This window comes from Notolabrus celidotus, chromosome 4 (assembly GCF_009762535.1).
Source record: "Notolabrus celidotus isolate fNotCel1 chromosome 4, fNotCel1.pri, whole genome shotgun sequence".
NCBI lineage: Eukaryota > Metazoa > Chordata > Actinopteri > Labriformes > Labridae > Notolabrus > Notolabrus celidotus.
Window position 1 is genome coordinate 20,923,743 of NC_048275.1, and position 13,132 is coordinate 20,936,874.

At 41.1% G+C, this 13,132-nt stretch overlaps 1 protein-coding gene across 1 annotated transcript in view; it reads right to left on the reverse strand.

The window, feature by feature from the left end:
• peli1b (pellino E3 ubiquitin protein ligase 1b) overlaps positions 1-13,132 on the reverse strand; it is a 50,505-nt gene that overhangs the window by 10,606 nt on the left and 26,767 nt on the right. Inside the window, 3 exon segments of the mRNA XM_034682281.1 lie at positions 53-154; positions 1,313-1,442; positions 10,452-10,760. Of these exon segments, the coding sequence (XP_034538172.1) occupies positions 53-154; positions 1,313-1,442; positions 10,452-10,534 (315 nt within the window). The 5' untranslated portion in view covers positions 10,535-10,760.

Here is a 13,132-nt window from a genome sequence, read left to right on the forward strand (position 1 = left end):
TGCAACTGGTTGTAAACCTCCAGTCCTGGTGGTTAAAGCTACGGTCTGTTACCTGGAACATGTCTGTAGTGCTGTCATGGGTGTACTCCACCACCACCGTCTGCGCTCGAGACAGAGTGTAAGAGATGCTGTGCTGGTCTTTGTTGCTGATGGCCTGAGGCGAAGGAGAGAAGAACAGAGAGATTAATACAGAGAGGTTAAACAGAGAGACGAGGATCGGACCTTTCACTCAGAATACACACAGGGATTTGATTGTGATCATGCTTCATAGCAGAAACACCTCTGACGTGTGCTCGGTGATCCTGACGGAGAACAATAGATACACAAAGGAAGGGCGGGGAGTTTGCTTATGTAGTCACATGTTGGACTCAGCACAGCCTCAACATCTTGTTGGTCAGTCAAGACCACCCAGAGGACAAACGCTCCTCCAGACTCTTTAGATTACTGCATTTAAAGGTCTGGCCTGTGTGAGTGTGTGAGAATGTTATAGTACAAATGTGTGTGTACACACCAATTCATAAAGTGCAGATGTTAAACCAAAGACGCAAAGGTCCTCTCACACTCATACACGCCTTACATCCTCTGTTCATTTAACAGATTTGCAGGATTTCTGGGCGGCTTTACGACTGACGATGGAAACACACGCACATGTGCTTTTAGGGACTTTGATAGGAAACGCTCAGTTACCTTCCACTGGGCCGTTCACATTTGTTTCCCATATAAACTGGCAGTGTGTTCCAGTTTAAAGCTTTGTCAAAACCACTGCTCAAATAGAGCTTGAGAGGCTTGTACCTTCTTTCTGCTAACTCAGGAAAGCTGAGCTCTGTCTTTTTCCTGTCTGGTGGGTTGATGGGGTGTGTTATGTGTGTGTGTTGCTTTCATATTACAGAACAAAAAGCAAATAGAATTTCACAAAAGCTTTTGGTGGAGCTGCGCAGGCCAAATCCACTCAACTGGGTGTGTTTTATTTGATGCTGTCAGAGAAATTCAATCACGTACTTACAAAGACAGAGAGGGAGAAAACAGGAGTCCTTTGTCACTCCTGCATTTGTATTTTCCTTTATGTTTGCAATATTCCTTATGAACACTAAAACCACATAAGTTGCATTGAACATAAATCAGCATGTAAGCTTTCAACTTTCAGGACTGAAACCGCTGATGTGTGGGGTTTGGGTGTGAACGGTTGCGTTCCCTGGATGACTAAATGATACTGTATTGTGTGTGTGTGTGTGTGTGTGTGTGTGTGTGTGTGTGTGTGTGTGTGTGTGTGTGTGTGTGTGCGCGCGCGTTCGTGCGTGCGTGCGTGTCTCACCTTGGCTGCCTGAGGAGAGCAGGCGACGTGGACTGTGCTGGGTTTCACCCCGTTTGACTTCGGTCTCTTACAAAGTGCAAAACGGCTTTTACGTCGGCCGCGGTCCCCGTTGGGCAGAGAGCCATTGTACCTGTACATACACACATACACAGGCACACAATAACACAAACACAAACAAACACACACACACACACACACACACACACACACACACACACACACACACACACACACACACACACACACACACACACACACACACACACACACACACACACACACACACACACACACACACACACACACACATACATACATACATAAAGAAAACAATAGGTCATTATTGTCTGAGCAGCAGTGTTATACACTGGAAAAACAGTCATTACTTGAGGCATTTTGGTGCACTCCCTGCATACCCCTAAGACTACATATAAGGACGCACACACCCACATAAACACACATAAAAACACACAGCAGCCTATACTTGTCATACATGCTTTTGCACAAAAGCACATCATGTCCCATAAACAACAAAGCCCTCCAAACATAACCCCAGAAAGGCTGAGAAAATAAACACACAAAGAGTCTCATTTAGGCTGATGCATGGCCGAGGAGGGGAGAATAAACAGAGGCGTTCCCTCCGACAGAATGGAGTCTCTGTGACTCCCAACAACACTGACTGTGTCTGTCTCTCAATGTGTGTGTGTGTGTGTGTGTGTGTGTGTGTGTGTGTTTTGCTTAATATGAAGTAAGTCGACAGTCGACCGTACCATCTCTCTCTACCACTCACTTAATCAACAGTATGTTCGTCTGTGTCTGAGAACTAAACTGAGCCGTCTGCAGATGAGTCCTTTCAGCACTTGAGAACTGGAGTTGAAAGCCAAGATCTAAACCAAGGCAGAATCAACTGAGAGATATAGGGACTGATTTTTTTGTTTTTAACTGCATGGGTAATATGGGCAATATCTGGGCTTCCAGAAAACAAATATATGTACATTTAGCACATTCTTCTTCATTGCACAAAGGTTTTAGATAGTCAGTTCAACAGTGTGAAGGGATAGTCCTGTGAACAGCACCACAGCTTTATAAACACCACCACATGCATAAACACCACTTGATACTTCAACATTGTTTTGACGTCCAGAAGCCACATGAGTGATGTACTTCTCTGGCTAAGCTGATATACTGCAGCTATGCTCGACTGCTGTGTGGTCACACAAAACACTCAGCTTGCATATATGTTGAGAGACTCAATTTCCTCCCATGCTTGGCTTATTTTTGCTTATATTTGCTGTTAATAATTAGTCTCACACAAGCGCCAGCCAGAGAGCATTCTGTTTTTACGCCCCTAAGCTGTGGAACTCTCTGCCTCTCGACATTACAACGGCGAGCTCTCTGGGTGTTTTAAAAACAAACTTAAGATTTACCTTTTTAATCTAGCTTTTAATTTGGAGTAATTTTATTTTTAGCCCTGGACTGTATTATTATTTTAATTATTTTGATTATTATTTTAATCATTATTATTTGAATCATTGCTTTAACATATATTTATCTTATTTAATTATTTATTCATCTATTTATTTCTTGTATTCATCTGATCTTGTTAACGTTACCTTATTTTTAACTTTTCTTTCCACTATTACTTATTTTATTAATTTCACTGTATTGATTTTATTTAATTTTTCAGTATTTTACTTATAATCATGCCTTTTATAATTTTACCATTGCTGTTGTTTTCTGTCTCTATGTTATTCAGTGAAGCACTTTGGGCTGCATGTTTTTATGTAAGAAAGGTGCTATATAAATAAAGTTGAGTTGAGTTGAGCTTTATTTATTTCTAGCTATTTAGTTTGTTATTATTGTTATTGTTTTTTAATGGTTTAAGGTAAAAAGGAAATGTTTCTAAATGTAAAAAAGAATGCAATGAGGCACTTTTTTTAAATAAGCAAAAACAAAAAAAAGGGACAACAATAACAATTAACACTTTTCCACTTTTTCTAAAAGCATGTTTCTTTCCAAAAGATGATCATAAAGGCAGGAATGGAGAAAGACAACACAGTGAGGATGTAAAAAAAAAAAAAAAAAAAGCGAACATAAAGGTTCATTGTTTTCGACCTAGGCTGCAGCAGCATGTGTAACGTCTGAAAAGTTTTCTTTGAAGCAGTAAACATGAAGTCCAGCAATGACAGCACAGACAGGTTGTAAGCGTGCCCGGTCTGCTGCAAAATGTTTCTCCGGGAGAGCAGATCTGCTGGGATCAAACGACGCTGCGAGGGTTTACGCGTAACCATGGTGAGGGAACAGAGTCACAGCAACGTTTTGGGAAGAGTAACCATGGCAAGAGCGTAACTATGGTGAAGTTTAGCCCATATCCAGAGAGAGGGCAGGGCAGTCTCCGGGAGAGAGCTCAAAATGTTGCTGGCAGCTCAAACCAAAGATCCCATGAGTCCCAGTAAAAGTGTGAGTTTACAAATGTGTATCCAAGTATTCTCCAAACAGTAAAAGGCCCACGGTTAGCAACGAACTAGCATCTGTTCATATGTGTTTGTATATACACGTTGCTCACACAGTGGGGCAGGAAGAACCAGAGTCAGGAAAAAGTTACACACACACGCACACACACTGTATTCTTCATTCCCCAAATTAGCAACATGCATGTGTGTTTTTTCCCTCCTGAAAACACTACTGAACTAAAGCTCAGTGAGCAGCAACAAGCTACCACAAACACACCTATAAAGACATAAAGACAGGCTGTGGTGGTAATTACTGCTTACAGCTGAGTCACTATGTGTCTCTGTTTACACATGTTAACATAAAGGGTAATTAAAGTACAGGCAGAGGCTGACAAATGTGTAAAAATATGATTTTTGAACATCCAGTGCTTAATAACAGAACTGGCGTTGCTATGTAGATGACAACAACAACAACAACAAATAGATCTTTAAGTCTAGTGCCGAACTGAAAATACAGGATGTGGTCAGGAACTTATGAGGGAACAGAGATCCACATCTCTATGGTTAAACATACACTGCTTTTGAAATTGATAATATTCTGCCAATGTAAAAAAGTTCTGGCTAGAGAATGTGAAAAACACATAAGCATAAATATTCATCTGCACACACATTTGTTAACCTTATACAGAATCATACACTTCTTTAAAATGCCACAAGCATGTCCAGAACGCCTCAGCGTCCCCAAGAGACGTTTCAGCGTTCGACTGGATTAGACCCTTAGCATTACTGGGCTTCAAACATGGTGATGTGGAGCAGCAGGGGGTCAGATACAACAGAGTGCTACGTGTTGATGGTATCCTCTGTTGAGATTTGTTTTCACTTGGAGCCTCTCTGTTGTCACCGAGGTGTCTCAATTAAATTGAAGCACATGTTTCAGCCTGCTGACAAAACAGGTGGAGCTTACCTGACCTGAGCTGTTTAGTTACCACAAACAGGAAAATGTTTCTGACTGGCTTAATGATAATTTACTGCATTACTGCCTCTCCTGTTGAACTAAAAGAACTCAGTATAAGGATCTAAGGTGCCTTTTTTTGTTTCAGGAAAAGGTCAAATTGAAGACAGCGCCATGCTGCAACTTAAAGCTACTTCATGGAGTTTTTAACAGTAAATGACTATTTAATATAATTTGGCTATTCCTGTTTTATTTGTTCTGTGCAATAAGATGCCACAACTCTCAATATGACATTGGGCTGTTTGGTATGGCATCCTCGGTCCAATATGCGCATGTGAAGTGCAGTAGTTTCAGTTTTGCACACACACTACATATGCATGCATGTATGTTTTCTTCTTCATGAATTTATATGTACTATCTATGTATGTATATGTGTACATATGTATATGTGTACGTATATGTGTATATGGATATATATGTATATGTATGTGTATATGTGTATATGTGTGTGTGTGTGTGCGTGTGCGTGTGCGTGTGTGTGTGTGTGTGTGTGTGTGTGTGTGTGTGTGTGTGTGTATGCACGCATATGTGTGATTGTTTAAGATGATGTACAGACTGCCAATGGGATACCAAGATGGGGGAGGGATAGGAATTGAATAATATATGTATTTTTCTTGGTTTATTATCAATGTCATCATGATTAATAATTGATTTTTGTTGTTACTATTGTATTTATATTTTTACCTTTAATTATTATTATTATTATTATTATTATTATTATTATCATTATTATTATCTTTATTATTATTATTATTATTATTATTATTTTACTATCTATTAGGGTCCTTTCTTCTTTTCTCTTTTCTTTAGGTGCATATGACCCTATCCTCTTTTATTACTACCCTATGTACACTGCCATAGGATGCGGGGTGGGGGGTGGAGGGGGGGTCAATGACATGGCTGAACCATCACTTATGCAATGTCTTGCTATGTCAAAGCCACTGTAAAATAACCAATAAACAATTGATCACAAATTAAAAAAAAAACTATCTTCAATGCACTCTTGGCTTTGTTTGTTTGTGCCTGTGAGTCCACGTGCTGGGATGCGGAAAGTCTTCCCCCCAGTAAACATCCAATCACTTTTGCGCTTAAGTTGTGAAAAGCTGACAATACTGGTGTCAGATTTCACACATTACTTTAACATGGTGAGCGGCCAAAAGAGGCAGTAATATCCTGAAGCCCTGCCGTCTTTACAATCTGTGCTGTCGTACAGTAACAGGAATAAAAATAATGACTCTGCACGCATGGTTCTGCACGAGTCGCCTATTCTAATAGAAACGCTACTAACAGGACTGCGCATCTGTGGCACCATCACCCAGCGATATCACTGTCTGTAGGCAGTATAGCCGAGCAGGTAGCACCGTCATCCAAACAGCAACAGTCCCTCACTGATGCCTTCCAGTCATAGTAGAGTCAGACTAAAAGGTGTATTCTGTGTTGTCATGACCTGTACACATTGAGCAATCACAGGTTATTGAGAGTATACTTGTTGTCCAGAGTGGCACAGTAGTTCAAGGCTTCACGTCCATATTGTAGGTCTCCATGATGAAGAATGGTTCAAATGTCAGGGTTAGAGGCTAAACACAAAAGTTCTAGTGTGTCAAATCCTCAGAGCAGCCTTACTTGCAGCAAAGAGTGTGATTACTCATGCCTTCCAGGGATAAGTGCCCCTGTTGACCTTTTTATAAAAGCTGGCCTGACACAATAAAAAGCCTGACCTAGAATAAAAAACTAGGAGCGGAAAAAGAAGAGCAAAAACAGAAAACAGGGGTTCTCCCTTGTAAAGGCATGGAACTGCATTCACTGCTTGTTGCGTTTTTCCACAGAGGAAAATTTCCACGGCCATTTTCCAGACAATACCGATTCTGCACGACCCAGAACAACAAACTGTGAGTCAGCTGTGAAACCAACTGTGTGCGTCTGAGTGAGACATGCAGAATGTGCGTGTACACGTGTGTGTGAATTCAACGTACACGCACCAAAAAGTGTGTGCATGTAAGGAGTCTTTCCGACATCTGCATTCCTCTGTGGAGTGGGCTGGGACAGGGAGTGGATTGGAATAGCCCTTTGGGGAATAAACAGGAGACAGACGGATAAAGGAGGTACTTCACTGTCAGTTGTTATTGGAGAACATGTCTGTGATTGTGTGTGTGTCTGTGTGTGTCTGCTATGCTGAAGATACAGGGTGGGGACGTGGGGTGGAGGGTTTTTTCCTACAGCTGAGTATGTGGAACTGAGTCAAAAAACACTGAAAGGGGAGGTAGAAACAGCTGAGGTGTTCATGAGAGTGTCCGGTCAGAACTGATCTCATCTTGTCAAGTAGAAACAGTTGTTTGTTCATGGAGGAGTATTAGATCTTCGGAAGTTAACTGATCAATCAAAGTGACCCCGAAACATTCCCACAATCCCCTCATGACACTGGTCCTCTGCCATGACAATAAGCCTCTCTCTTTATAACTATTTCAATTGTTCCCAAGTGGTTCCAAAATGGTAGCCTGGTGTTGCCAGACCCATCAGCCAGCTCTTATTCATTTCCACTGGCAAGTGAGTCTAGAACATGGACAGTATAATACATGGATGTAGTCTCAGAGACTTCCTCCACTGATTTATGAAGTGCTGTTTTGAAGCCTATTGACAGTCCCCATATTGAAAATGCTAACTCAATCTAATTTTTGGACGGCCTTAACATGAGGCAAAGAGGAGTTAAAGGTGACATATTATGCTCTTTTTCATCAATATATATTGGTCTAAGAGGTCCCCAAAACATGTCTTTACAGTGTATTACTCAAAAAACACTTTGAAATCAGATTTTGGCATGCCTGTAAACCCCTCTTTTTCAGCCCGGCTCCGAACAGGCTGTTTTCTGTGTCTGTGCCTTTAAATGAGAATGAGCTCTCTGACCACGCCCCCTCAGGAAGTGGATGTGGCCTCGGCTCTCCAGCACGTTGATCTAATGTTTACATGTTGGCTGAATATACACGGCTGCTCAAACCTCTGAATCTGATCCAGAATCTGATCCTGATGGAGAGGCGCCTGCAGCAGGACCTTTCTGAACGATTGGTCACAGATTTTGTGTTTCTTGTTGTTTTATTTGTCAGTATGTCGACGTGTGTCTTGGTATACGGCTACAAACATGTAGATATGTGGCTATGCTAACAAGCACTAGCACTTTTCCATGAAAAATAAAGATCATCCACTAGATCTTCAAATCTGCAGACGTGGGGAGTAAAACCAACCTTTGTGTTTATTAAGACAGCCTACAACTAGCATGCCTCCCTCCTAAGCTCCTTGTTAGCACACGTGTGTGCAGGTAATGAAAAACGGAGGAGGAGTTGAGTTGTATTTTATACAGTCTATGGGCTGAAAAAGCTCCGAGCTCTGACTTCGGTTTCAGACCGGATGTCGTTGTGACGTATGAAAAACACTGAAAATTGAAACGACTTTACAGAAAGTTGGAGAAATCAAAACGTCATTTTCGGGGGGTTTGTAGACATGCCAGGGAAACATATTTCAGGTAGACCATTAAAAAGTCGATTTTGCATGATATGTCACCTTTAAGGTCTCCTGGCTAACTGCTACAATGTAAAAAGAAAATCCATCCCTCGTACATTGTGTGCATAGAAAAATAATTCATTAAGACCCACATTTTTTTGTACCAGGCTGTGAATACGTTTATTTTTGCTTTAAAGAGGACCCATTTTGAATGGGTGTGCATGTGTCTTATGGTACTTCCAAAGGCAGCCTAAAGTGGATACTCAAGACCCTGCAGTTTTTAGCATTGAAGCATTGGCTTCATATTTCAAGGCAGGTGGTTGCTGCTTGGTCTGGAACGGTTTCATCCTAAACGATTTAATGCTGATCTGAGATATACCAGACCAATCATAGTCCTTTATTTAGAAATAGAAAGGGTTCTATCAAATCAGGACACAGTCTGTTTGTTATTATCCAAGATGGCAATGAGGGCTGTTGAATCCTCTAAAGTGGCTGTTGTAAAAAAACTGAATGATGTGTTTTCAAATGCATGCTGCTGGTTGTTTACATCTTCTGCTGCTCTGTACTAGGCCACATGCTGCAGTGCAGTGATTGGTTGTTGGTTTGTTCTTTTGCTTCCAGAGGCACATCCGCATGCAGCCATTGCTAATAGCTAGGGGTGTAACGATTCTTTTTAACAACGATTCGAGTCGTATCATGATTCGTGGTTGCCGATAAGATTAAAAGGTTCATTTAGAACGATACGATCCAAAACGATTCAGTGACTTGAAATCGATTCAGTAACTTTTCAGCCAAAAATTCAACCAGTGTGACTGTGAAATAAATACCTTAATACTGGACAGTCCTAGATTCCTGTTGTTTATTGTAAGGGAATCAAGTTTTTCAATTAATTATGGATATAAACGTTGTGTGACGCCTTAGTAGGTGGTTGTATAGATTTTTTGTGTTGCCGTTTTACTTTACTTTACTTAACATATCCTACAACTTATTCAGAGCATCTCCGTATTTGCAAAAGCCAAAGTGTTTCCACACACTGGACCGTAACGGGGGCTTGATAATATCTCGCTCGCTGGCTTCTCCTCTGCCATCCGCCATGCTATGTTTTGTTGTCTGCTGGCACGTGGCGATGACATCACACACAGGCAGCCTGTATTGAGTAACGTTTAATGTCTGTATCATTAAAAGTGCAAAAAAACCCACATCCATATCAAGTCTGCCGTGCTTAAATCCAATGCGTTATTTCCTAGTAGCGATACAATTGATTTATTACCTTTTAAAACGTTGTTAGATAGATATATGTCTTCCAGAAGGCCAACTTGGCGAGCACAGATTGAGGTAGTCAGATCATAGGAATATAAATCGATACATCGATGTAGTACATGAATCGTTACACCCCTATTAATAGCCCTTGGAAAAAGAAAATGAATGTAACGGAGCCAGGCAATAATAAAAATGTAATAATAAAATAATTCTTGTTGCTGATTTTCATCCTAATATCTAAGCGAGTAAGGTTAGCAGTTAAAAAATACCAGCCCATTGCTAATGGTCTCTGTGTCCTCAGAAAAGCTTAATGAAGCTATGAACATTTGTTGTTTTTCCTGCCATCACTTGATGCAGAGGTTGTACCAGAAGTACTTAGGGTCATATCAGCCTGTATTGCAAACAAACTACAACCTACCCCCCTCCTTGGGAGATTCTTAAAAAGCAACAACCGCCAAATTGCAAACTGTCAGAAATATGTCAACAAGGTGAATTTGGTAAACCTCTTAAGAGCAAACAGCAAAAGAACTGAAATGGGCAAATACACGACAATGGGTTACACTTTCAGGTCGGAGAGGTAATGCATGTGGTTCAAACCGCGCCTTTTAGACACTGAGAGTGTTGGAAACAATGGTCATACTGAGCTAGAACAGCAAACCACTGACATCATCCAGCCATTATCAGCCCTGACACATTGATCAAACCATGACCAGAACAACCAATCACGGCCAACACAAACCACAGACGGAACAGTTAAGCAAGATAAACAATGTCATCATGTTTCTGTTGAGTGAAAGTGAGTTTGTCTTATATTTAGGGTTGAGCAGGTATGTACGTTTTTTAGAATGTTTGTTGGAACATTTTTTTCTAAATCAATACATTTCCGGTTATTCAATTGATGCAGGTCACTTTTTTTGCTTACCCCAGCACAATGAGCTCTCCATACTTCACTGGCACTTTGGTGGAGGCGGTGGTGGAGATGTTTTCCTGCTCTGGGGAGTACATTGGGCAGGGCTGATACCGGCTTACAGGAGGAGGGGAGGCAAGATGGAAGATATCCAAATCCAGGGCGGAGGCAGGAAGGGAAAAAGAGGGGAGAGGAGGGGGGAAGGTGCTGATCGAATGGAGCACGGGGGGGGAAAGGAGGAGAAGGAAGGGGAAGGGTCAGCTAAGCCTCAGCTCCACCCTCTCATGCTTCATGAGTCTGTCGCTCACAGCAACGCCACTTGTCCTGCAGATTGAAAAAGAGAGGATTGACACAAACGTTAGTGTGTTTAATCACGCTAGTCTAAGAAAAAGCAGCTATTAGAAAGAGAAATTCCAGATATTTCAGTTCATATTGAAGCTTTGGAAAGTGGATGTTGCTCATATCTCATGAAAACAAAATATCACTAGTTTTTGGGGCAACTTCTTGATCTTGAATTAGGGATGCACCGAAATTAAAATTCTTGGCCGAAACCGAAAATGAGGAAACCAAGGCCGAAAACAGAAACACCAAAGTAAATTATTAGAAGGGAGACCAGGGACAGCTATAACATTTCACTCCTTGGATTTGAGATTAAGACATGAATTTTCTGTTTGTGTTGCACAGACATTTTCTAGGCCATTTATTAGCAGACACTTGAAGCTAGTTTGTATAGCAGTTTGGACACACTGGGTTAAAAGAGCTCAAAGTTATAAACAGAAATGTCAAAAATGTTACAACTGTCCCCAGTCTCCCTTACCATTGGATTTAAGGCTGACTGTGTGCTAACCTCACTAAAACCAAGGATCTCATTGAACATATCAGTCAACGAGGTTGTTTCTGCACTCTATTCTCCTTCTCCTGTGCTGTGCGCTTCTCCGTCTCCAAGCGGAATCTCCGAATCCATCGCGGCCTGGATCATTTCTTGAGCGCGCTGCTTTATTCCCACATCCAAGTAATGATCTTTATAACGTGGATCAAGTACAGTGGCGATGAAGTGCAGAGGATCCGAATAGATCTCAGTGAAACGTGTGCTGACAGACTCTAAGAGTGTACTCTTCTTTGTTTTCACTCCGTGGTCCGTCTCAACCTCTTTGCTTAGAAGACGCTTTAGTGCTGCAATTAAAGGAATAATGATGCAGACATGTTGGCCCTTATCCAGACAAGCGCATACTGGTCGCGTTTTTTACTTGCGTCATCACAAAATTCTGTTTCTGCCGTGTTGTTTCGGTGATAAAAGTCTTTTCGGCCCAAAAGTGCATTTTCGGTTTTCAGTGGATGAATTTTCGGTGCATCCCTATCTTGAATCCTTATGTGTCTCACTGCAAATGAATTATGTCAACTCACAAGTTAACTCCTTTTAATTTCACTAATTACTTCTGGCCTTGTCAGACAACATCATTTCAGCCTAATGACCTTCAGCAGATCATTTAATAGCCAGTGTTACACCAAGAGGACTTAACTATCCCTTTAAGCTTGATATTCACAACGATGACAGAACCACTTTGAATTGCTCAGCAGGTATAAATGCAAAATCACCCACACACACACTTCAACCTCCCAAAGAAGTTTCCAAAAACAGGCTTTCATCAGAACATCGGGGACATGACTGAGCTAGGTTGGAAGGAAATGTGACTTGTTCTTTTTGAAGAGTGAGGTGGGTGTCTGTAAAAATTGACTTCAGAGACAAACAAGTCCATGTTAAAGAAAACCACAGAAAGGAGCAGAGGAAACTGGTCATGTATGAGGAAAAAAAGCATGAGAAAAAGTGGAGGATGAACTTCCTGTAACACCAAGCTGAAGAAGATCCCGTGTGAATTTGAACATTTTGGGTTTTGGTCTGACCTTCCTTCACCCACCCTCTTGATAAAAGGAGCCTTATATAAATATGCTATGCTATCTATCATGCAAGTGTAGGACATAAAAACATAAACATCACTTTACTTCCAGGAAGTCTCGCCTTAATATGACACTCAAAATGTCTCCTACAATTCCCAGAGTGCCTTTCTGTTAAGAGAATTTAAAACCGACTCATGAATAAAGCATGGGAAGTTAAGTGTTTTGATGATGAGTGGGAATGGAGGGCTTTGTTCCTGGATTCTCTCACTGAGTACTGAGGATCAGATGCAGATACAGTCCCATCAGGCTGAGTGGGAGAAGTTCAGGCAGAGGCTTTCCAAGTAAATACTTCAGATGTAACGTCAGACAGAAGCTTTCTTCAGTATGGATGAAGGCAATGTTTGCATAAGTATCAAAAATGAACAGTACACCCTGCATTTCAACTCATCCGATGATTTGCATTGTCGGTATCATGTGATATACTCTACTTTAACTTTGTGAATTTCAAAGATGCAAAATACCTTGTTTCAAAACTTTTGTTAGAATTTGATGTTAACCTTTATTTAACCATGGAAATTTCATTGAACGATGGATTGTGTAACAGCTCTGCAATAGTGAAGCCAAAACATCTGGCTCTCCTCCTACCGACTAGCTGTGGAAAAGGTCATAAACCCCACTTTCTCTATGTTATCAGACAGGACATAGGTGAAACTATATAGTCAGGCCAGCTACAGAGAGACAGGAGATCAGGCAATCACTGAATCAAGGATTAATGACATCATCAGCGCAAGATTTCATTG